The sequence below is a fragment of the Balaenoptera musculus genome, chromosome 3 (assembly GCF_009873245.2).
Source record: "Balaenoptera musculus isolate JJ_BM4_2016_0621 chromosome 3, mBalMus1.pri.v3, whole genome shotgun sequence".
Classification (NCBI taxonomy): Eukaryota; Metazoa; Chordata; class Mammalia; order Artiodactyla; family Balaenopteridae; genus Balaenoptera; species Balaenoptera musculus.
Genome location: NC_045787.1, coordinates 75,711,527 through 75,736,250, shown reverse-complemented (window position 1 = coordinate 75,736,250; position 24,724 = coordinate 75,711,527). Strand labels below are relative to the sequence as shown.

Sequence of the window (24,724 nt, the reverse complement as noted above, 5' to 3'; positions counted from 1 at the left end):
CTTAATCCTTAAAACAGCCCTGTGAGGTAGGTATTAGTGAGTCATATCACATGACCCTCATGCTTAAAAACCCTCCAAATGGCTCCCCATTTCACTTACAGGAGACCCAAGCTCTTACTATGGCTATAGGAGCCACCCCAGCAGGACCCTGCTCACTTCTTCCCTTCCATCTCTTTCCAACTCTACCCACCTTTCTCCACATTATTTGGAGTGGTTCCGTCTGTCCTTGAACATGCCCAGCCAAGCTGCTTCCTGCCTTGGGGTCTTTGTACCTGCTGTTCCTTCTGCCTGGAATGCTGTAATCAGATCCTTCAATGGCTGTTTTGTCCTCATTGTCTCAACTTAAATTTTAGCTTCTCAGAGAGACTCTCCCATACACATAACGTGAAAAAAAAAAAAACCCAAAAAACCGTCTGTATGGGGTTGTCAGATTTAGCAAATAAAAATACAAAACACTCAGTAAAATTTGAATTTCAGATAAACAACAAAGAGTATTTTGGTACGTCTTGTGCAATGTTTGGGACATACATATACTCAAACATTATTCATTCCTTGTTTATTTGAAACTCAAATTTAATTGGCTGTCCTGCAATCTATCTGGCAACCCCACCTCCACAGCCGCTCTGTGTGATCTCCTGTTTTATTTTCTCCGTGGGACATTTCACCATTAGAAATTCTGTTTGATTCTTCCACTGGAACATGGGCTCCATGAGGGTGGGGCCCTCTCCGCCTTGCTCACAGCTGCATCCTCAGAGCCTATCATATGGCCTGACACATAGTAGGTGCTCAATAAATATTTGTTAAGTATTTGTTATAAAGGAAAAATAGAAAAATAAAAAGCTTAAAGAGGTTGGTAACACATCCAGGGCATACCGCCAGCTGGATGAGATTGGAATAGACAATACGGTGCCAAAGCTCTTCTGAGTTTTCCACATTTTGGGGTGTGGAAGGCAGTGGAGTTGAGAAGGAGCATTGTGTCACCTGCCATTCAAGAGGCTCTCAGTAGAATCAGAAGACCCTGGGAGCAGTAGATTTCGGGAGAAACAAAGTCTGAATGAGCCTTTCCCATTTGCTTTGCACGTAACCAAAGGAAAATGCACTTGAGTGAAAAGAACAAGGTACTCTGCGTTTGGAACGGGGTCAGAGGCAGTGCGCACCCTCCACGTCTTCGGACACGGTCAACTCCCTGCAACTTGAGGGCTGGCTTTATTGTCAGACTCCGGAAACCTCTAGACCCGGATCACAAGAGAAACTAACGGCACAAGCAAAGAGCGGGGAGGGGCGGATCGGGATGAAGTCAAGACAGAAGAAATCGAACTCTGGTCTTGGGCCCAGGCCGGGGAGCGGGGCGGGGGCAGCGGCGTTCAGCCTCAGAACTCGGTCAGCTTCACCTCTTGGTGTGGACACCGGGCGCTTCACAGGACCCACTGAAGGCGCATAATCTCCACTCGAGCTCACTTCGTCGGACCTAGGATGACTGCCGGAGGGCGAGTCTAGCGGCCGGCCCGGAGCTAGCTGCGTGGGTAACTGTGGCCGGATCCTGGGGAGCAGCCTGGCTCTGGTCCCTAACCAGCTCCACCCGGCTCTCGCCTGCGCGTCCTCCCACCCAGGAGCTGGAGGACGGTCCCGGGGCGCGCCGAGGGTCTTCAGCCCGATCCTCCCTGTTGTGTGAGTCGCACGCGCGTCCAGTTCGGAGGCAGCCGCCCCCGCCGCCGCTGACAGGTGCTGCCCGGAGGGCGTCGGGTGCGGTCCCAGGCGCAGCTGGAAACGCACGCCCGGTGCGTGTAGCGTCCCGAGCCCGGAGCCAGAGAGGAGAGGGGGCCGGGGCGCGGCTTGGGGGACTCCAGTGGACTGGAGCCGCGGAGCGCGGAGCTAGAAACTTTGCGGCGGCCGAGATTTGGCTACAGCGCCAGCCCACCCCCGCAGGTGCGGGAGGAAGAGGCCGCGCCGGAGTCCCGCGGCCGGAGAGCCTCGGCGGCGGCGGCGTCTTTCCCCCGCGCTGGCCTGAAGCCGCCAGTCACTCCCGGCTTCTGCTGCTGCGTCTGCCGTCGTCGCCGCCAGCGCGGGGCTCCGGCAGGAGGCGCGGCCGGAGCGGGCGGAGAAGAAGGAGGAGGAGGAGGGGAGCGGAGGAGCAGGGGGTGGAGGATGGAGCCCCGGGCTGCCGCGGCGGGCTCGCCCGAGCCTGCGGCGGCGTCCTCTTCCTTCCAGGCCCGGCTCTGGAAGAACCTGCAGCTGGGGGTGGGCAAGAGCAAGGGCGGCGGGGGCGGGCGCGCGGGGGTCCCCGAGCGCCGCACTGCGGCCACCCCGTCGCCCTCCCCGCCACCCCCGGGGGGTAGGCGGGACGCACTGGCCGGCTCGGGTGGCGCGGGCAGCAGGTGGAGCGGCTTCAAGAAACGGAAGCAAGTGCTGGACCGCGTCTTCTCCTCCTCCCAGCCCAACCTGTGCTGCTCCTCGCCGGAGCCTGTCGAGCCCGGGGGTGCCGGCAGAGCGGAGCAGGGGTCCACGCTGCGCCGCCGGATCCGCGAGCATTTGCTTCCCGCGGGAAGGGGTCCGCTGGCAGCCGCCGGAGCAGCCGGAGTGACGCCTCCTGGCGGACGCTCCCCGGACTCAGCTCGCTCTTCGTCCTCTGCCTCATCCTCCCTGTCCTCCTCACCCCAGCCGCCCCCGAGGGGGGACCGCGCCCGAGATGAGGGTGCACGGCGTCGGGGCACCGCGGCGCACTTGTGCCATCAGAAGAGTTCCTCCCTGCCGGGCACCGCCTGCTTGGAGCAGCTGCTGGAGCCGCCGCCGCCGCCTCGAGCTGAGCCAGCACGGAGCCCAGCAGAGCCGCGAACCGCGGAGAAGGGCGAGGAGCGCGGCAGCAGCCGGGTGAGTGACAGGTGGGCGCGGCCGGAGCCTGGGTGCGCGGGGCCACGCCTCCAGCTGTGGGCGATCGAGACCCCGGGAGTTGCTGGCGGGGTAGGGGTGCTACCAAGTTCAAGCAGTGGAAAGAAAACGTCCCGCTCCTGCTTAGTAGAGTTCTGACTTGCGCTCTGACTTGACTTTTGACAGAAATAATACCTACTACTAGAAGCTGTTTGAGTAGCTTTCTCAGTTGCCGATGAAAGTGGAAGTATTAATTGTAGCCAAATAGGAGAGGAATAAAGTTAGACATAAAATGGGTACTTTTTGGAGATCTCCTAAAAGGACTGTCTAGCTAAGTCTCATCTTGTCAAAAGAAAAACAAGCAAACCCAACAACTTGCAGGGAAAATTAGAAATGCGAGGAGGTGAATTAATGGCAAACGTGAGGTCATGTCTTGGGGAAACCCTTTAAGCAGAAGTCTGTTCATCTTCCCGCCCTCCCTTCTCAAAACTTTCTGCTGCGAGTGGATCGCTGCCTAACAAGTAGACAGCGTGAGTGTCGCTTCCGAGTTAAACAGATGTTCCTATGGCCTTTTTAGTTTTGATAGTCATCTGAAGTAGCTGCGTTTAAATTATTCTGCTGTAGACGTGATGTTGACTCTCTGGTCAGGCAAGAGTCAAGTAAAAATGTATCTGTAAGATCTGTAAAGCGTTCCACTGAGTGACAGCTTTTACTCCCTCGGTTTTGCAGAGGCGATGTTCTCCTTTTGTAAATTTTTATCAAATCGTGTCAATGCTAGCAAATATTTTGAAAGTTCCATTCTGCCAGGGACCTAAAGAACTCTTTTCTGCCAATACATCTTACTTTGTTTAAATTCTAATTATTTTGACTCTGATTAATTGTTAGGTTAATGACATATACATTAAAAGTTTAATTAGATTAAAAGTTGGGTCACAAAAACCATGAGGCCATGCGTTGAAGGGTAAGATATGGGAATAGATGGGATTTCAGTTGAAAATGTTTATAGTTTATTGGCTAACTTATTAGTGTAATTTCAGAAAGTAAACCAGAATACTAGTATGTTTTGTTGCCTAATAAACACAATTGCTTGCAGTAACCTGATGTTACTAATGCTCTAGAAAACACCTGATGGTTTAGAAAAAGGTTACAGTTATTCTCAGAAGAGTAGGCAGAAATAATACTGACAAAAAGTCTAAATAAACCTATTTTTCCTTTTATCTTGAAAGAGAATTGACTAGAACTCCTGTTTCTGGTTCCAAAATGAGGTAAACAGTGGTTTTAAAAAGATTCTTTAAATTCAGTGTAGATGAATACTATATATTTTAAAAATATTTATATTTGAGTGTGTACATAATCCTAATGTATAAGAATTTTAGAGCTGAGGTACTTGTTTACATTTGTTTTTATTAACTTTTATGATCAAGAATGATAAAAAATAAGAATTGAATTATTTTGGAAGGCAGAGATCATATTGCTGCAAATGTTAACTTACTAAATAACTTTGCAGTTCACTGAACCAAGATATTTTCACAGTAAAAGCAAGAGAATTCAGAATTAATCTTTATATTCATTTTTACCCAAACGTTTTCAGACACTATCAATCTTTATTTTAAAAACTGCTATGTAAATATAAATTTTGTATACAAAAGACCAAAAAACCTTTTTTGAGAGGATACTAAACAAACATTATTGTGTGTGCCTTCACTATATGTTGGGCACTTCCATGATTTAATCGTCATAGCTGCCCTACATGATAGAAGTTCTTGTTGCTATTTTATGCATTAGGAAATGAATGCTCAGAGAAATTAAATAATCTTTCCAAGGTCACATGGTTAATATATGACATAGAGAGTTTTTGTCATTCTCCACAGTGTTTTTCCATCGCTACAGCTACGTTTGACAACTTTTAGAACTTTTTATGTCTCTGAGATAACTTCAGTCCTATTGATTAATACTTGCAAGTTTACATACATTCTGGATCCCTAGAATCAGTTCTGTGATGGATTAGCTGAATTAATTTGTTCTTTGTTCTCTGTAATGCATTGTTGCATATCTTTTATATCACATTTACAAATGACATTGTTGATCATACCATCTGTAGTTCTAAAGAAGCTTTTCATTATAAAGAACCAGAATTTCAGTGAAGTCATAGGAGGAATACAAAAGCTAAAATATCTTTCCCAGAGTAGGTGAAAAGTGGAGTGTAGGCAGGAAAATAAGCCCTGAGGCTTTATTGTTAATTCCCTGCATCTGCTGCTCAGGAAGCCTTGTGCCCTGAGAAGTGGACAGTTTTCTCCGTTAGGAGTCACAAATGCAGTTTTCAGCAGCACTCTGTCACTAATGCACAACAGAGGATTCCTCAGTCCTCTAAATGCCTCTTTGCCCAACTCAAGGAGTCTGGCTCACCTCTCTGAACGGAGAGAAGAAAGAAATGGAGTTGGAGGCTGGACCTGGAAGAGGACACTCTAAGGTGTCCAGGAGTAGGTGTAACTCGGCAGCACCCTTCCGAGCTTCCGGCACGTCTCAGAGATCTTTCCTTGCTCTCCTAACACCTCATTGCTGAAGATACTTGGGCATGGGGAGGAAGCGCGTAGCACATGCAGATTTCAGTTTTATTCACAGTTCATAAGCACAGATGGGAACGCATAAAAAGAAAAGATGCTAAAAACATTAAATCCATCTTCAGATCGCCTAGATAAAAAGCACTTTCTCTCAAGGAAGAAAGAAAATTCGTTGCAAAATAAGGCAAATTGCTCACATTTTCTCTTGTTCTCTGCTTGATCCTGGCATCAGCCATGTTCTCCAACACACTCCCTGCCTCTCCACTGCCCAGCCGAGCACAAGGACACAACAACATATGTGCACGTACACTGACGCTGAGTGGAGATATTAAGCAAAAACAAAAAAATCATTTTGGACTGCTAGGGAAAGAGATTTGGAAGCCACTGATGTATAATAATTACAACTAAACAAACCATTCTACCTCCTATGCCCTTGTCAGCCCTCTTGCTATTATGTTTTCTTTAGCCAAATATACCTTTGAACGACAGTTTAACAGACTTAATAATGCCTTGCTGTTGGGGCATGTGCATTATTTAAAATGTTCTGCTTTGAAAAAAAAAAGAAACCCCTTTCTTCCCACTGATTCTAGTTCACATGCTGGGCCATACTGTCATACCAGATGCATTTCATTTTCTGCAACGCAGTTGGGAGAGATGCGTTCTCAATTTGTGTGCATATCAAAAATGTGCCAATTTTATGTATTCTGTCTTGATGAGTTACTAAATTTATACTTTGCTAGAATCAGAAATTCCGTTAAGATAAAGAGTTAGGAATGAATATGTTGCGTTTTTTAAGTGTTTTAACAAAAGTGTGTAGTGTTTATGAATGTTAAACTTTTGTTGTTTTTTTTTCAAATTCATTTTGTTAAAATTGCTGTCATCGAGGAGCAAAAATTATTTTGAAAAAAAGGGGATAAAATATTCAGGGTATGATAGGAATATCCATTCACTGGGATAAAATTCCTAAAACACATATGAAAGCCCCAACAAAAAGTGGAAGATATTTTCTAAGATTAAGTCTAGACATGAAGTAAATATTGCTTTATTAATTATCTGATCTTTTAAAGAAAGCCTGTATTTTCAAAAACTATTAAAAATGTGATTTGGGTAATTTTTGCTATTTATTTTTCAGGTGTCTTTAATCTTACTTAAAAGAACCTAACTTAGTCTTGGGGAAAGCACAAGTTTTAAAAAAATTCCTAATGTAAATAATTAAAACCACTAAAAATCCCCCAGTAATCTCAAAAATAAGCTCCTAAAAGGAGTGTTAGTAGCTTTTCCAAAGCTTTTGCAAGTGAGAGAGTGAGGGTGAGATCTTAGAACATTTTGGAGCAGCATGTCAAGTTTGATGTGTGATTGCATTCTTGAGAAATTTTGGGACATCTGGTTGTTCCAGAGAAAGGGCATAAACAAGAGTGATAGGTTTACTTTGGAGTGGAATTGTTTCCTGTAACCTTTAATTACTGTCAGGTGTATCTGGTGGATCTGAGTAGAGCTATGGATCTTGTATAAATGCAACTGTTATGAGGTAGATGTTTGAAATTGGCTTGAAACCTGTCTCAGTAGGCACTAGCAATTGTGTGCTGTTATTATTTTTGAAAGGTATATTAAAGTTTTGCCAATGCCACCATTACAAGTAAGTGGGTGTTGAAAACAATTAACAGGGGCTTTGCTGGTCCTTTTCATTGAAGATGTAAATTATTTTCCTTGCAGTGGTGGCAAAAGTAGCCTAAAATTAACCCAGGCAGTACTGGTGACATCACAGCTTCACACAGTAATGAAAAAATCTTACATAACTTTTGGAAAATATGTGCACATTATCATGAAAATGTGAATACATACTTGAAGGAATAAAATAAAATTAACAGATTCATAAAGAAAATAGGATAAATATTCCCCCTTTTTTTCTGTTGCCCCATTGTTCGGAAATATGGGATGATTTCATAAAATTAAAGGTTAATAATATGTCTTTGGCACCACAAGGAAACATGTAGTATGATTTCTTTGCTCATAAGGATTATCAAAACGTTTGCCAACTCTAGATTGATGAAGAGTAAAAAGTATGTGTAGATAACATTATAAGCATTGACAAAATCTGCAGATTCAGAAGTTAGGGTAATGCATTTTTAAAATTAAATCATAGTTACTTACAGTATCATAGCAGACATCTATTTTAGATAAGCAGAAATTAATTTTTTGAAATGTGAAACTTTTTTGCTTTGAATTTTTTATTTTGCTGGAAAACTTACTAAAAACTATATATTTCCCTGCCTCAACAAACCAAGCATCCTAAATAAAACCCTTTCTTGATATCTGAGGGCCATTTTTGTGAATAGTGGCTTTTTGGGGGGGTTGTTTTATGTGAATGAAACAGATATTGTCTTAACTTTCTTTAGGTAAGCTTGCTTGTTTTCATAAAATTACAGTATAACACATACCTGTTTATGATAAGCTTATCTTCCTATAAAGTTAATTATTCAAAGGTGTGAGGCACTCTTCCTCAAGTCCTTTTTTTCCACTTGCCAGATAATCTTTACTGTCTTTATTTGTGAATTTTGATTTGTCGCTACCATTGAAGATATCATTTTTTTCCCTGCATGGTGAACTTTATGTGCTATCTTGATTTCTTTGTCATTGTCAACCTTTTCTTCTAATTTACATTGCTTTTTATAAATCACGTGTGGAGAGTGATTACTATACCTCAACAATTCAAGACTGTATGCAAATATATTTCCCCCTCCAATGTATACCGGTTTCTTATCATTAGAAAGTTTTTTCAGCAGAATAGTAGGCCACAATTTCCCCAGTGTCCCAAGTACTCCTATTTAATATTAGTCTGAGTGCAAGCAACATGAAAACTGCATTTTAAATATAATGAGATTTTAAAGTCCTGCATACTACCTTCTTGAGAGAACAATTTTCCTATGAAATCTATTTGAGATATTTTATATCAGCCTTATTTCCCATTCTCTTGGGCCCTAGCCAATCTGGAAAATTATGACACATGATAGGCAAATGGGACTCTGGACGTTTTAGGATCAATGCATCCTCTTAATCCCATGGGTTTTATTTAGAGAGGCTCCTTCAGTGTTAGCAATCTCACTGTATTTTGCACTGCTAGAGTAGAATTTGGCAAGCCTTAGTACAATGGACCTATTTAATCAGCATTGTAAAGTGGATCGGGGAAGACTACTCAATAAATGGTTGCTGAATGAACGAAGGGATGAATGGATGGGCTGGAGTTGTTCAGAGATAAGTTCTCTTGGAAAAGTTTCAAACTCACTTTATGGTTGTGTAATGATGTTCTTGCCTTCTTGTTTCCAAGTCCTTTTACGCCTGGCAAATGTATTTGACATTCCCCTCTTCTCCCAGTTGCTGGCATGGCTTTCCTGTAATTCTGGTTCATGTCTGAGGGCATAAAGGGAGGATATGACCACCATATTGTGCTCACGTGGGGGATGGAGGAGTGATTTCTGCTTCCGAGGTCTCTGGCTCAAGGATGCATTTCTTGTTGCTGGTCTCCGATTCCAGGTATCTGTTTTGCACCCACGTTTCCTTGTCTGGCCTATGAGATCACACCCCGACACCTGAATCACCAACACCTGTTGACATATCCTCTCTCATGATCTCTGAGTCTTGAACTCTCCTTGGATCTTAGCTCAAGATACTTTCCTGCCTGCTTCCTTGCACTTCTCCTCAAACCCATTTACTTTAACTAGATTAAAATCCCAATCTCGATCAAGAATCCTGCCCTTACTAGCCTGACTCATTCTGTTGCCAAGTGTGTGAACTGGGGTTCAGACGGTTGGTCAGTTGCTTCTCATAGTGACTACCTGTCTAATGCTGAGCCTATTTTTAGAACACCAAAGACTCCTCCAGAGAATCTGCATTGCCTGTCAACTGCATTTGCCTATACAGGGCATTTCTTCCCTTGGAGGACTGGCCCAGAGCTGTTCATTGTCTCTGTGTCCCTACTTCCTCTTCTCCTGTTTTCAAACTCTCACCATGCCTCCTCTTGGACATCATCACCCTTTTCCTTAGTCCTGCTTGCTTTCTCTTTCTCCTTAATATTTTCTCTCTTTCTGATTGCAAGACGATTTTTGTAACTAACCATTAAGCATCTGGAGCTGTGCTGTCCCATATGGCAGAGCCACTCGGCTACTGAGCACTGGAAGAGTGGCTAGTTCAAGTTGAGACGGGTGGAAAGCGTAAAGCGCACGCCGCATTTTGAAGCCTTAGCTCAAAGAAAAGGAAGTATAATATCTTATTACTAATTTTTTATGTTGCTTGTGTGTTGAAATAGTATTGTGGATATATTGGATTAAGTAAAATATATTATTAAAGTTAATTTCACCTGCTCCTTTTCATTTAAAAAGGTGGCTGCTAGAAAATTTTAAATTATGTGTGTGACACATTTTTATTTCTATTGGCCAGCACTGATCTAGAGCAGGTGTTCGAACTCCGTTACCCACAGAGGCCATCAAAATAAAGAAAATGAGCAAAGGTTTGATGGGGCCCGTGGTGAGCGAGGAAGCCGGTGCCCCATTCGAGGGGCAGCTGCTTCTCACCTCCAGCTGATTATTATCATGCAGTGAAAGCAGTGCTGCCAGAGTTTCTAGATTCTTTAACAGAAGCCAAAAAAAGGCAGATTTTTGCGTGAAGTCTCCAGAATCTTGAATTTTTGACAAATAATTGATATTTAGAAAAACGCAACACAGACCAAATAAAATATATCTGTGGGCTGACTTTAGTTGTCAGCTTGAACTTCTGACTCAGAGAGCTCATGTTTGATTTCTCCTCTCCCCTCCCAGTGCTAGATGAATGTTATCTGGACGTAGTAGGTGTCAATACATTTCACAAAATAACAGCACCAGGAGTGGTGGGATGGAAGATAGAATGCAGCGGGTTGGAGGGTGCGTGGAAAGATGAGGTGGGGACAGAGAGTGGTCAAGCAGTTTGGCTCTCCACAAGGGATAAAAGAAAGTGGTGATGAGAACACGAGAACCAGGCTGGGATGGGATCATGGGCAGGTTTTTGGTTTTTTGGGTTTTTTTTTTAACATCTTTATTGGAGTATAATTGCTTTACAATGGCGTGTTAGTTTCTGCTGTATCATACCACATGCTGACACATATATATGGAATTTGGTTTTGTTTTTAATGGATATCACCTGAGTGGGTTGATGAGTCAGCGCCTGTGGAGAGGGCGAGGTTGAAGTTAAAGGAGAACGGGGGTTAATTGATGGCTGAAGGCCTTAAGGACTCAGGTGGGGGTGGGTCCCAGAGAGCAGGGGAATGGTAGCGTCAGTGGAAGAAGGACCCTCTCCCTTGCAGATGGAGGAGACGGCGCGGGTGTGGGTGCAGGTAAGGAGCAGGCTGGGGGGCAGCAGTTTGAGGGTGTTGCCACCTGATGGCCTCTGCCTTGTTTTGAAGGTGTGCTTAGGATTCGGACGCAGGGAGATGGAGGAAAGAATATTGCCATTGGCGCAGAGACGAACAAGTGCCCTGTGTATTCAGAAATGGGGCGTCAGTAGTGGGACTGAAGCCTAGGGTGTGGGGTGGGGTAGAGGGAAATGAAGGTGGAGATGAAGGTCTGGGGACTCTGGGGGCTGAGGAGCATATCTAGGGAGGCAGAGGGACCCCTGGAGGCATTTGAGCAGGGGAGACAGGGAAAGTGAGCCTTGGAAGGGTGAAGTTGGCAGCAGGGGCAGGCGACCACTCGGAGGCCAAGGCAGTCCCGTGAGAGCCTGATGTTGGGCAGGTGACTGACCCTGGGGATGGGGAGATGGAAAGATTTATAAGGCCAGGGATGTGGCTGAACCTTCAGGAAAAGGGAGAGTGAAAGGAATAAATCAGAGCACATGTCCCCCTTATGTTTTTGATTTTTCCTGGTTCTGTTCACAAATGCTTGTATTGAAAAGTATTTTCCTTTGGGAGGGAGAGGGAAGGTTAAGTTTTGAATTTGCATTTGTGTAAAGTGGTTGAGGGTGCCAGGCTCTTGAGTGCCAGATTGTCACCTATTTACTGTAATAGCTCAGATTCTTTTTAAAAAACTTATTTTATTGAAGTAGAGTTGATTTACAATGTTGTGTTAATTTCTGCTGTATAGCAAACTGATTCAGTTATACATATATATCCTTTTTCATATTCTTTTCCATTATGGTTTATCACAGGATACTGAGTATAGTTCCCTGTGCCATACAGTAGGACCTTGTTGTTTATCCATTCTACGTATAATAGTTTGCATCTGCTAATCCCAAACTCCCAATCCATTCCTCCCCAAGCCACGCCCCCTGCCTTGGCAACCACAGATCTGTTCTCTGTGTCTGAGTCTGTTTCTGTTTCGTAGATAAGTTCATTTGTGTCATATTTTAGATTCCACATATAAGTGATATCATATGGTATTTGTCTTTCTCTTTCTGACTTACTTCACTTAGTATTGTAATCTCTAGGTCCACCCACGTTACTGCAAATGGCATTATTTCATTCTTTTTTATGTAAGAGCTCATATTCTTTATATTATAGTAATTTTGGATTCTTCCATGAGTAAAATAGTTCTTTTCCCTGCAGTATTAGGCACTGAAAGTAGTGAGTGTTAACGGAGCAAAAGAAAGGGCAAAACATATGTTTGTCAGTTAAAAAAAAAAACAGGTAAAACAAGAAAACCTCCTACACATTTCTGTTACATAGATTTTTATGGTGTCTGATGTCAGAGACTAAATATTTGGGGAAATAGTTACAATGAAAAGGTTTGGAATTGAAGGACTCTGTTGGCAATTTTCGATCTTAAGGCATTGCGGCTCAAATGTGTTGAAATATGCATTCTCTCTCAGATTCAGGGTTGACCCATGCATGACACATGATCAATTTCTGAAAATTACAAATAGATATTCTCTCAAAATAGAAACAATATTCTATCTGGACCCTTAAGCCATATTTGACCCCTGTTCTTTTATTGAAATGTAAAATAGCTTTTGATAAGAGAGAAATTCAGCATTTCTAGAGTTGCCTTTGAATAATATTTTCACCACACCAGACTAGAAGTCTGAGTGTTTTCCAAAATCTCTTTTGCGATTGGAATAGGTTTTGGAGACAAGTTCTGTGTCACTACAGAGCTGTTGCCAAACCGCAAGCTCCCTGGCGGTTGGAACACTCTCCTTCAGCGTGGCCGCTGTCTCCTGGCTGAGAGCAGTCACAGACTGCGCCTCCCTTTTCTTTCTTTGCCTCCCTGGACTTTCAAAAGGAAGCTGGAGTAGGGGGCAGGGGCGGGGTCCAGCTGAGATTGGGATCTCATCTGGTTCTCTGTGGCCTTGCACACGTGCCCTTTCAACTCAGCGGTTTTAAGCAAAAAAAACACATTGACTTAACCAGTTTGGTTATCGCCCCAGTCCCACTCTGCTCCCTTTGGCCTGCTAGGTGGCATTCGTTTACTCCAGACTCAGGTTGCTGCTTCTGTGACTTCCTGACCTGCTGTTCGGGAGGGAGTCGGGTGAGTGAGATTTCGGGGAACCGGCGGAGATGGGAGGGAGAACGACCTTTCGCAGTTAGTTTCTCAGGCCCCACACCCTCTGCCTCTTTTCAAGGAAGATGGAGCTTTGTAAAGTGTTTTTAATCTGTTCCTCTCTACCTGACATTTTCACTGTCCCCAGTGCCAACGTTTTTCTTCCTGGGTATATGCCAGGGTATGAGGAAGAACTTTACGGACCTTGCCACGAGAGGGTCTTTGTGTATTTTGAATGACCAACCATGGTTAGTCTGTGTACCTCTGTCACAGGACTATCCAGGTGGTATATTCTTTGGGTCTTGGCTCTTCATTCTCCGCCCTCCTGCTACTTGCCTTTCAGCTATGTCATTTCTCTTTCTTTCTGGGAACAAGAGCAGAGAAAATAAAAAAGAAAAGTCAGGCATTTTTTTTTTTTTATTAGGGGCTTTCATAATTTTTTCCCACAGTGAAGTTTAAATAATTGGCTCCTATAACGTTTTGACATTTTGTGTTGCTCTGACATAGGCTGTACACACACACACACACACACACACAATTATGCCTTCACCTAGTATGGTTTATACACATACATACCTGTTTTTTCACATACATCATATTTCCCACTGGAGTCAAAGATAACCAGAAGAACTCCAGAATTCTTCCACCTGAATTTAATCTGATAATACTAAATTTCAGCGATAACATAGTCCTTACAAATGATCTAGGTTCATTTAGTATGAGTAGGTGTACAATAACCAGCTCAACCAAAGAGAAAAAAAAAAATTAGAAGACAGTTTTTATCGTTTACTGTGGGGTGTGTTCTACAAAGGGAATGAGTAATCTTCCTTTGAATTTAAACTAATGTATAAGGAATACCTTTTCTTCAGTAACAATAATCATTCTTCTGTAACTGTTCATCTTATTTACAGCCACCATGGAAGACAGGTCATTGAATTATTTCCTTAATCTTTTGAAACCCAGATGTCACAGTAACTAAGCTCTTCATTAGTATTTACGGGTTGGCCTGGCTTTAGTCTCACAAAGTGATCCTCACATAAAAAATGGGGAAACATTTTGGAGAGTTTCTTTATTGATACAGTTCACCTTTTAATTAGAGAAAAAGTCATCCCTTTATTTTTATTTTTTTTAAATTGGGGTATAGTTGTTTTACAATGTTGTGTTAGTTTCTGCTGTATAGCAAAGTGAAGTAGAGTTCCCTGTGCTATACAGCAGGTTCTTATTACTTATCTATTTTATACATATTAGTGTATACATGTCAATCCTAGTCTCCCAGTTCCTCCCACCACCACCACCTCCCCGCCGCTTTACCCCCTTGGTGTCCATACGTTTGTTCTCTACATCTGTGTCTCCATTTCTGCCTTGCAAACCGGTTCATCTGTACCATTTTTCTAGATTCCACATATATGCGTTAATATACGATATTTGTTTTTCTCTTTCTTCACTTACTTCACTCTGTATGACAGTCTCAACCCTAAAAAGTGATACCTTTAGGGTTGTAAAGATGTATTCTCACAATCACAGAAAGCTCATTTTTTGAAATCACCTGAAAAAGAGAGTTGGAGAATAACTGAATTAGGACCAAATGGATCTGGGACAGCAGAGCTTTTGTTTGTGTTGGCTGCTTAAAGGATGTACTATTTTCTGTTAGTGTTGCTAATGATTCTCAATGGCTCTTTTTATAACATAATCCTCTTAATTATATATGGATGGCATTTTGAATGGTGTATTTGTAAGTACCCATTTCCTGTTTCAAAATCTATTTTTTTCTTTCTAGGAGTGTAAGTCTAATGTGAGCTTCAAGCAGCTACACAAATTTTGTTTGTATTTGGAGCTAGAGCTTCGTACTAGGTTTGTGTGGACTTGTTTTGCATAAGTGTCCATGACCATCTTTGTAGTGTTATCTGCTGTGGTAGGGCTTGGCCTTCACTCCCCTGCCTTTGAACTAATATTTGTTAAATCACAATGCACATTCCGTCTTCTGAAGTTTCATTATGTGAGGTAGGACGTGCTGATGATGGTCCTCCTCTGGCCACCCCGGGCTGGGCTCTCTTTGCTCAGTTGTATCATGTTACCTTTGACATGAGGCCAACTAACTATGGGTCCTCTCACCCCCATTTTATTTTATTTATTTTTCTTCTAGTTTAATTGAGATATAATTGACATTAACACTGTATAAGTTTAAGGTGTATAGCGTAGTTATTTAGGTACATCATGAAGTGATCATCATAGTAAGTTTAATGGACATCCATCATCTCATATAGCTATAACATTAAAGAAATAAAAAAAAATTCTTTTCTTATGAGGAGAACTCTTTTTTAAAAATCAATTTAATCATTGTTCTCCCTGTAGTTTTTATTAATTAATTAATTTATTTATTTTTGGCTGTGTTGGGTCTTCATTTCTGTGCGAGGGCTTTCTCCAGTTGCGGCAAGCGGAGGCCCCTCTTCATCGTGGTGCGCGGGCCTCTCACTATTGCGGCCTCTCTTGTTGCGGAGCACAGGCTCCAGACGCGCAGGCTCAGTAGTTGTGGCTCACGGGCCCAGTTGCTCCGCGGCATGTGGGATCTTCCCAGACCAGGGCTTGAACCCGTGTCCCCTGCATTAGCAGGCAGATTCTCAACCACTGCACCACCAGGGAAGCCCATGAGGAGAACTCTTAAGGTTTAATGTTACAACAACTTTCATGTGTAACATACTGCAGTGTTAATTATATTTGTCATGTTGTACATTACATCCCTAGTACTTATTTATCTTAAACTAGAAGTTTGTACCTTTTGACTGTCTTCATCCGATTCCCACTCCTACCCATCCTCTCTGGTAACCACAAATCTGATCTCTTTTTCCTTGAGTTTATTTGTTTGTTTGACACTTTATAACTAGTATTAATAACAACTAAACATACAGAGCATTTATTATGTATTGGCACTATTCTAAGCGCTTTTTATGTATTAACTTATTTATTTACTACAGTACTTTTTGAAGTAGGTTTATTATCATTTCCATTTTCCAGATGAATAAAGTGAGCTACAGGAGACTAAGTGACTTGTCTGAAGTCACACATCATATAATTTGGATCCAGTTCACTTGGCCCTTAAGCTCTACAAAGGAAGGCTGTTTGTAGTAGGTTGTGCCTGAGAAGCCCAGCTTAGGAAAACAACTCCAAGTGGAGTTGTTTTTTCTCCTCATCTCAGTATTGACATTATAGCTCTTCTTTGCCCCTGACATTTCCTTCCTATCTTTCTGATCTCTGAAGTTTGTCTCATAACAAGTAAATTTAATGAAGACAGATTTAGTATAACAGAAGATTTTGGTGTCAGGCATAAACCTGGCTCTACTACTTCCTTCTTACTGGTGGGAAGCCCTCTGAGATCTCTTTGACTGCTAGATAAAAGTATAGCTAGCAACTTAAATGTCAGTCCTGCTTAAAAAAACTCTTCCTCACCAAGTGCCCCACTATACATCATTGTTATTTCTGTTATTGATATTATCCTGAGGAACATGTTATAATTTACAAGACCCTTATAATTATGTATTTTCTATATTCTATAGCCTCATCTCATCTCTGTCATTAATCCTCTCTTGTTCCATGAACAGCATGGTAGTAGTGGAAGGAAACAAAGTAGATCTATCTGCTAGGCATTTTTTACACAGTATCTCAAATAGATGTTATAAAATATGTACATTATTTCACTTTAAGTCTCACAGCAATTTTGATGAAGAGATATTGTTATATATGCATTTATTTATAACACATAGGTATATGCTATAGTTGTATTTTATATATGGGAAATTCTTAGAGGCCATGTAAGTAATTTGTCTGCAGTCCTGATTCTGTCTACAGTTAGTAAGTGGCAGAGTTTGGGTAACAGACAGCTGATTTCTGCCAGGGCCATAGATTCCAGGGTACCCACTGCTCCACCAGTAGTGAGGGCACATCAGTGCACCAGTGCCAGGTACATGACATGCCTAAACCAGTGATTCATGGTTGAGTCTGGTATTCCTTCAACACCAGCCCTGTCAATGAGTTTGAGTCTTACCATTGTTTTGGAGGGATAGCTGGAGGAATGTGCCATTATTAGTTGGAGAAAAGTATCTAAAAAAATATAGTGAGGGGCTTCCCTGGTGGCGCAGTGGTTAAGAATCCGCCTGCCAATGCAGGGGACACGGGTTCGAGCCCTGGTCCGGGAAGATCCCACATGCCACGGAGCAACTAAGTCCGTGCGCCACAACTACTGAGCCTGCATGCCACAACTATAGAAGCCCATGCGCCTAGAGCCCATGCTCCGCAACAAGAAAAGCCACCACAATGAGAAGCCTGCGTACTGCAACGAAGAGTAGCCCCCGCTCGCAGCAACTAGAGAAAGCCCACGTGCACCAACGAAGACCCAACACAGCCGAAAAAAAAAAAATCTATATCTATATATCTATATAGTGAGTGGGAGTGTGTTAGTTTGTTTATTTGTGGGCTCAATTCCAAGAGCTTATAAGTGAATATTTCTCACATCATTCTTCTCATGCATTCTGTACATGTATTTTGACTTCCAGTGATGTTGTTAAACTCCTGTAAAAATAAAGCTGTACATTCTGCAGTTAGTCTAGGTGTTAGGATCTCTGGACAGGAAAACAAATTGTTCTCAGAGCATCTAGTTGTTTGTGAATATGCCCAAGTGGGGTATATTCCTTAAATAAGGAAAAGTCAAGATAGTTCTTGCCTTATGGTACAGCCAGTGGAATTGGTATAACTTCTAATGTTTCTTGGTAATAACAATAATAGCACTAAAATCTTAGTCTTGTGCCAGTGTTTCACAGGCATTACTTCATAATCTTTGTGACAATAAGGAGCAGGAATTCGTAGTCTCATTTTGTAGATGGATCACTGGAGGCTCAGAAGGTGTGAGGACTTGCTCGAGGTGATGCAGCTGTAAGTGTTAGAGCTGGGATTTCATACCTAAGTGACTGGCTCCAAACCTCATGACTCTAGTTGCCATGTTCCATGGCTTTCCTCAACACTGAAGAGCTGCTACATCTCCTGAGTATTGTCATATAGCTCTCTTCCAGGTGTCTTGGAATAGGGGAAAAATTTGGTTAGAATGTTCTCTGTTGTGAACCAGCCCCAAGTATATATATGTTGCTGGAAGATTCCATTCCAATCCAACACCAATGATTTCGGTAACTCATCTCTCCTCTTTTCTCTCTCCGGTCCTCACATGTTTATTAAATATTTACCCTGTGGTAGACTTGGTATCTTTTTAATACCATGATAAAGAAGACAGACCAATTCCTGTTCCCATAGACCTTATGATGTAGTAGAAGAAGCTTTCATTAAATTGAAAAAATACACAAATAATTATCAATTACAGTTGTGATAACTCATTCAGAGGTATATAGAGATATATTGAACTACAGGAATGAATTGCAAGAGGTCCCAACCTAATCATGCAGGAAGGGGAGGGACAGGGAAGATTTTCCTGAAGAAGTGACATGTAGGATGAACAGCAAAGAATGAATAAAAGTTGGCCAGATTTCCTGAGGAGAGGAAATGAGGGATGTGGCGGATGGTTATGGGCAGAGAAAACCACAGCAGAAGGTACTTAGAGAAAGATTGTGTGGGCAGCTGGAATTTGGTTAATAAGAAGGAAAGTGAGGGGGGTTGGGTCTGGAATGGTTGGCAGGGGCCAGATTATACAGGGTCTTTTGGGCCATGGGGAGATTTTGGACTCTAAGTACTGAAGCAGTCTTGAGAGCCTAGATGCTTCTGAAGAGCAGAACCACCTTCAGGAAAGTTCTTGACTTTCCTGGGAATAGCTTTCCTTCACTGCTATGTATGGAATCACATTGCACTCATAGGGTTGTTTTGTAAAGAGGTAGAGAAGTATGTTGGGGCCACCTTTCTCTGCTAAGATAATGGTATTTTTAAAATGTCTATAATAAATAGAAATACCAAGTAGATGAAAATATTATTCCCCCTGGAAAAACATGTCATTTCACTTTTCCTCTTGCTTTTTTATTGAGCACTGCTGGAAGGTAAATGAAGGTAGGAAATGCAGTCTAATCTCCTCCTGTCAATACTCAGGGGAGAGATTCTCTTTGACAGCACTTTTCAGAGCCTAGGTAGGGATGAAAATGAGATAAAGCCTGGTGATCCAGGTGTTACAGCTGTAAATTATGGAGAACATATTTTTTATGAGCTTCCAATTTCTTCCCTGAAGTCAGAGTGGGGAAAAAAATGAAGAACTCTGGAAAGGAGTTGTGTAAGAAGGTGTACATTTAAAAGTCTGTATTAACCCATAATCGTGGGTTGATTAGGAAGACTGCTTATTGAACATGGTGGAGCAGATTTGATTTAAATTTTATATTTTCCTATATATATATATTTTTTATAATAAATTTATTTATTTATTTATTTATTTATGGCTGTGTTGGGTCTTCGTTTCTGTGTGAGGGCTTTCTCTAGTTGTGGCGAGCGGGGGCCACTCTTCATCGCGGTGCACGGGCCTCTCACTGTCGCGGCCTAACTCTTGTTGAGGAGCACAGGCTCCAGACGCGCAGGCTCAGTAGTTGTGGCTCACGGGCCCAGTTGCTCCGCGGCATGTGTGATCTTCCCAGACCAGGGCTCGAACCCATGTCCCCCGCATTGGCAGGCAGATTCTCAACCACTGCGCCACGAGGGAAGCCGCTCCTATATATTTTTTAAGGTATAAAAATCTAAGTTTTATATTTTCATGTATAGCCAATATTCACATTTGCGAAACAGATAATGCAGTAGTGCCTAAGCAGGAAGGAAAGCTTAAAGTATGTAAAAGCTCCCCATTACACTTATTGTACAATGTTATAGTAGGAAAAGAAAAGAAACGTAAAAATTCCTCATCAAGACTGTAGTCGGTCAAAGTTGAATCAAACCTGACATGGGAGCATAAGGCAGCCTACCTGCCACTCTGAAAGCTTAGGGTATGGATTCTAGCATGTCCAGCAAGTGTGAGTGCTCAGAAATTGTACCAAGCCCCGCCCAAGTCAGGCCTGCCAATCTGTGCTTTGACCTCCCCAGCCAACTACTGTCAACGACCAACACCCAGGCAACATGGGCTGCCCTGAGCATCCAAGCATCACTGCCATCTGGTATAAGAAATAGCATCTAGTAAGAACTTTCAATGATATAAGCCATGCCCAACTCAAAAGAGTATCAAGAACCTACGTATTCTTTATCTGCGTAACGTGGTTTCTTTATTTTGTTGTTCTTTATGTAACATTTTACTGGAGTCATAACCAAGTAAACACTATGCTATTAAAATAGCAAAGGAATTTAACATTAATTCTCATTCCATTTGGGGATCATAAAACCTTTCCAGAAACTAATGAAAGTTGTGGCATTCTCTTCATAAAGAAATACAGTTGTACACAAAACTAATATTGTGCATTCACCTTCAAGCAAGGAAGTCCATGATTTCCAATCCATGGTCTCCAAAACCCTCAGTTACTCCCCTTGGGATAAAAGGAAGACTCAGTGATAATTCTCATGAAATAAGATGGCCTTAATAGCACTACAAAAAAATAGAAACTTGAGTCTCTGAATTCTCAGCCATGACCTTGTTTACTTATTTATTTCAGAACCTTGCAGGGTGCATGGATTGATTCTTAAAAGGAAAGAGCTATAGACAGGCCTTCTAGGGAGAAGTGCAGACATGCCCAGAAATAAGTCAGTCGTGCCCTGCAGCATTTGCTGAAGAGACCAGCATACAGTTAGAGCCCTAATTTGGTCATGATTGGCATTTTTTGTTAATATTGGGTTCTGTTTTCTGAATAGAAAGTTGATTTCTATTCCCTTGTATGGAGACTCTCCTTTGGGACCGAACCACTGAGAAGCAAGATTCTATTACGAGAGAATGTGATATCGAATAAAAGCTTCCTCTGATTATCCTCCTTAGTGCACAACATTTGCTGACTATTGGCTACCTTCACAGGGCTTTGTTCTAGATTCTGGGGACTCAAGGCTCCTGCCCTCTGGAGATTTTTCCTCTTAGTTGGGGAGATAGTAAATATACGTAAAAGATAAATGTCACTACCAGGTAGCATAAATATCCATCTTTAGGGGGATAAAACCATGGGAATTCACTTTCTCAGGAGATAAATACAGAGGCTTAATTATCGCATTGTAACAGCTATTGGGACAATTGGTCTGGTTTGCACCAGCAGTAGTGTACATAGACTTTTGTCCTGTCAGCTCTCTCTACTCATTTTCTCTCAGTGATTCCACAGCTATCTAATGGGCTAAAAAATGTAGAGGCCTGCAGCCTGGAGGCCTCTTCCTTTTTTTGAAGAAAGAGCTTTGTTCAAGTTAGAGGGCAGTTCTCAAACCTAAGATGTGGATGATTCAGAGGGATGTGGATCTCTGCTGTGTGTGCTGGGCCTTGACAAATTGAAGCACAGTTATTCCCTTTAAAATCAACCAACCAACCACAGGTCCAACTCAGAGCTCCTTGTCTGGAAGCCTAATTGTCCACTTGGGGCGGTGGCCTTTGAGAGGGAAGGTGGGTAGAGTTGGGGGTGGAATGTGAGTGCCTGTTGGAGAACTGTTGCTTGGTGCTTGGTGGACCAGGAACCAGGAAACTGACCTGCTGCTGGCTGGCTCCATGGGTCCTGCCAGGTGGACCAGGCTCGGGCACTGAACCACACCATGGTTCCTGTCATCATAATTTGAGGAGAGATGGGTAGGAGATGGAGATGTCTAATGAGACAGTTGGAGCGCGGGCATCAGGGATGTCTTATTCAGGACTCCTGCCTTGTGACAGGAGCTCAACTCTTCTTGGATATGGCTTCAAAGGAGAGTGTATCTGCTCACACCTGGCAAAGCCCCAGGGCAGCCTGGATCTAGAGCCTCAAACAGTGCCATCAAGTCTCTGTCTCTGCCCCTCCATCCTTCTTTCTTCTCTCCCCTCAGAATTGCTTGGCCTTGGGCATCTTCTCTCTCAGGTAGGTTCTCTCTACCTGGTGGCCTCCAGCAGCTCTTGGCATCCATCCTCCCCGCCGTTCTTGGGAGTGAGTCCCATTGGGATGATTTGGAGCGTCACTGTGCCTCCTGTGGCCAGGTCACGTGTGTACCCTTGGAGCCCAGGGGTGAGGGGCATCCAGCTTAAATAATGTGGACTGAGAGGGGGGGGGAGGTGGGTCCTTAAAGGCAAATCAGATTGCTTGGAGCAGGCAGAAATTTTCAGTGTCCACATGGGTTCAGTCAGTAATCAGCAGTAGGAAAGGTGAGTGAGCAGCCATCCAGAAAGTCTGTCTGTGGGCTGCTGGACCCAGCTCCTGGCTTGGAACACAGGGTCCACTCCAGTTCTGCAGAGGGAGACTGGTTTTTTTTCTGTGTTTTTAATGTAAAATCAGCATAGAGTATGGCAAGTAGGTTCTTTTTTTTTATGCCTTTCTTCTTGAATGGGTTATACTACGTAAAACCATAGTAATGAGATGATTCATTTTAAAGTCAGCTGTTCTACAAGCGATAGCACCTGAATTAACCTAAAAGGTAGCTGATTTATTGAGTCCTAGAATGTTGGAAGATGACCTGTAAAACAGACTTTACAAAGGTAGATACTGATACTTGGGAGATGAATATACTGAAGAAGTTAAGATAATGTCCTCTTCTCCCTTTCTCAGAGCCTAGAATATAAGCAGTTCCTGATCCACACCCCACTGAAGAAGTTTCATTTATACAAACATGCTTGAGTAGGATTCAGCCAGTGCTGCCTCAGTTTCTCCTACCATCCCTGCCATCGCATAGTGGAAAAAAAACTTTGCTTTTAGGGGATCTGTGGTTTCAGTACAAAGGAAGAGAGAAAATAGTGCAAAAGAAGAATGGCTTAGGTGAACTGCCTGCCCCTGGGTTGGGGACCAGACTGGTTGACTTTGCCAAGGCAGAGAGAAGACCAGGTGACTGTCTTCCAGAGCTCAGTAAGACACAGAACCTCTCCAGACCCCCCATTTCTCTTCTGTAAAACTGGGGGAATAACATATCTCCCCACTGGTGTTGTTAAGAGGATCCAGTGAAGCCGTGTTAGTTCCTGGCATCATAAGCACTCAATATATACTCATTATTCTTCCATGACCCTCCCCACCCCATCACTGCTATTAGCCTGTTATTCTCCACATTTGGCTTAACAAGTCTTTTCTTTAAAAGCTACACCAGTGTCTTTGGAGCCTTAAGGAATGAGTATTTACACGTTAGCATGAATTAATTCAGTTAGATTCTTCCCTCCTGGATAGAAAACTGTAAAATTTGAATAAGGGGTGGAGTTGGTGGGGTGGGAGTGAATTAGCTTGATCTGTAGAATTTGTGGCAGTAACCTGGGTCTGGGTGAGTGCTACAGGACTTAAGTCTTGGGAACTAAGAGGCTAGAAAATAGTGCAGCATCGAGTGGAGGTGCATGGGAAGGGAGAATGCTAACTAAAGACTTTCTTTGATCCAGGACTTGGCTACAGAATGGCTCTGGATCTGGCAAGGGCATGGGAAACTACGGTGTTCTCCTCCCGTCCCTCATGGCTTCTTGCTCCCAGAACTTGGGGTGGACCTGCTAGTGCTGCATTAGGAGGGCTTATTTGGAAACCAGCCCCCATTTATGACATTGCTTCTCTGGGCAAATAAAGGCAGTAAACAGCTTTCTAATGACCTTTGGGAACCTCACCAGTTCAGGAAGCCAGAGGGTGCTTGCACTTTACAGATAATATTTTCAAAATGATTAGCCTTCCTACACTTGTGAATTTCCCTTCACCATATCTTAAGTGGAGTGTCTCAGATAAGGTCACTTTTAGTTACTTCCTTTGCTTAATATTTGCCTTACACGTAGTAGATACTCCACAAATGTGAACTCAAATTGGATAATTAATATATGATTTTTCTATTAAGTGAAGAAAAACCTTTAATTTTTAGAGTACTAAGAGAATGATCAGGGACAGATTACATGGTATGACATAAATGAACTTTTACTTCTAAATTTTCTGACATTTATTGAGAGTTTTGGTCATTCATTTTATTAAAAGACTATCTCAAGGAGCTGATTAGCCATAAGTTTTTTAAAAAATTCAACATATCTCTATTAATTTCCTAATATCTGTATGATAGTGAACTTTTTCAAATAAAACATTTCATAAATCTAAAATTCTGTTCTGAAAGAAAGGATTTAGTCAACATGTTTGAAATTTTCAGACTCACATAAAATCTGAAACAATCAAACAAATAAACCCAACCTAGGAAAGTTGAATGCAAACTTTCGTTTGTAAAATCATAAGCTTTTCTGTTAAGCTACTTTTTATTCTCTTGGGAATATCCCACAACATGTTTACAGGGATTTTTTTTTTAAGGTTAAATAGACTGAGATAATCAGTTTCTCAAATATAGATGTTCTAATGGGATTCCCAATCTTTCTAAGCACATAGCTATTCACATAGATGTCTCTGAGATTTTTGTGCTGAGAACTGATACAGGCATCTTTATCTCATTTTTGGTCTTTTTATATGATTTGTATTTTTATTTTTAAGTGTAATTTCTTTTCACTTCCTAAAAATTAGTGTAATGTGTAAAAATAGTGATGCTTTTGGTATCTTTTAAAGGTGTTTACAGAGTGCCTCCCTAGGAGTGCCTAAGTTCCTCAGCCCTTTCACATCTGAAATGAACTGTGTGCGCTCAGAAGTCTCCTTGATTAAAAAATGTGTCTAAGGATTATAGATTCCATTTTTAAGAGCTTAATCCTTTGAAGATTAACTGGTGAGAGTAAATGAGCAGGCAGAGACTTAATGAGGACAGATCCAT

The 24,724-nt window shown here is 42.4% G+C and overlaps 1 protein-coding gene across 8 annotated transcripts in view; it reads left to right on the top strand.

The window, feature by feature from the left end:
- Positions 1-2,093: 2,093 nt before the first annotated feature.
- Positions 2,094-24,724, top strand: part of MCTP1 (multiple C2 and transmembrane domain containing 1) — a 558,214-nt gene continuing 535,583 nt past the window's right edge. For all 8 annotated transcript variants that reach the window (XR_005019457.1, XM_036848826.1, XM_036848822.1 and 5 more), the window contains exon 1: positions 2,094-2,868. Coding sequence is in view for 7 of the 8 variants with exons in the window: in XM_036848826.1 (XP_036704721.1) it covers positions 2,146-2,868 (723 nt within the window). In the remaining variant the exon portion in view is untranslated. The remainder of the gene's footprint in view (positions 2,869-24,724) is intronic.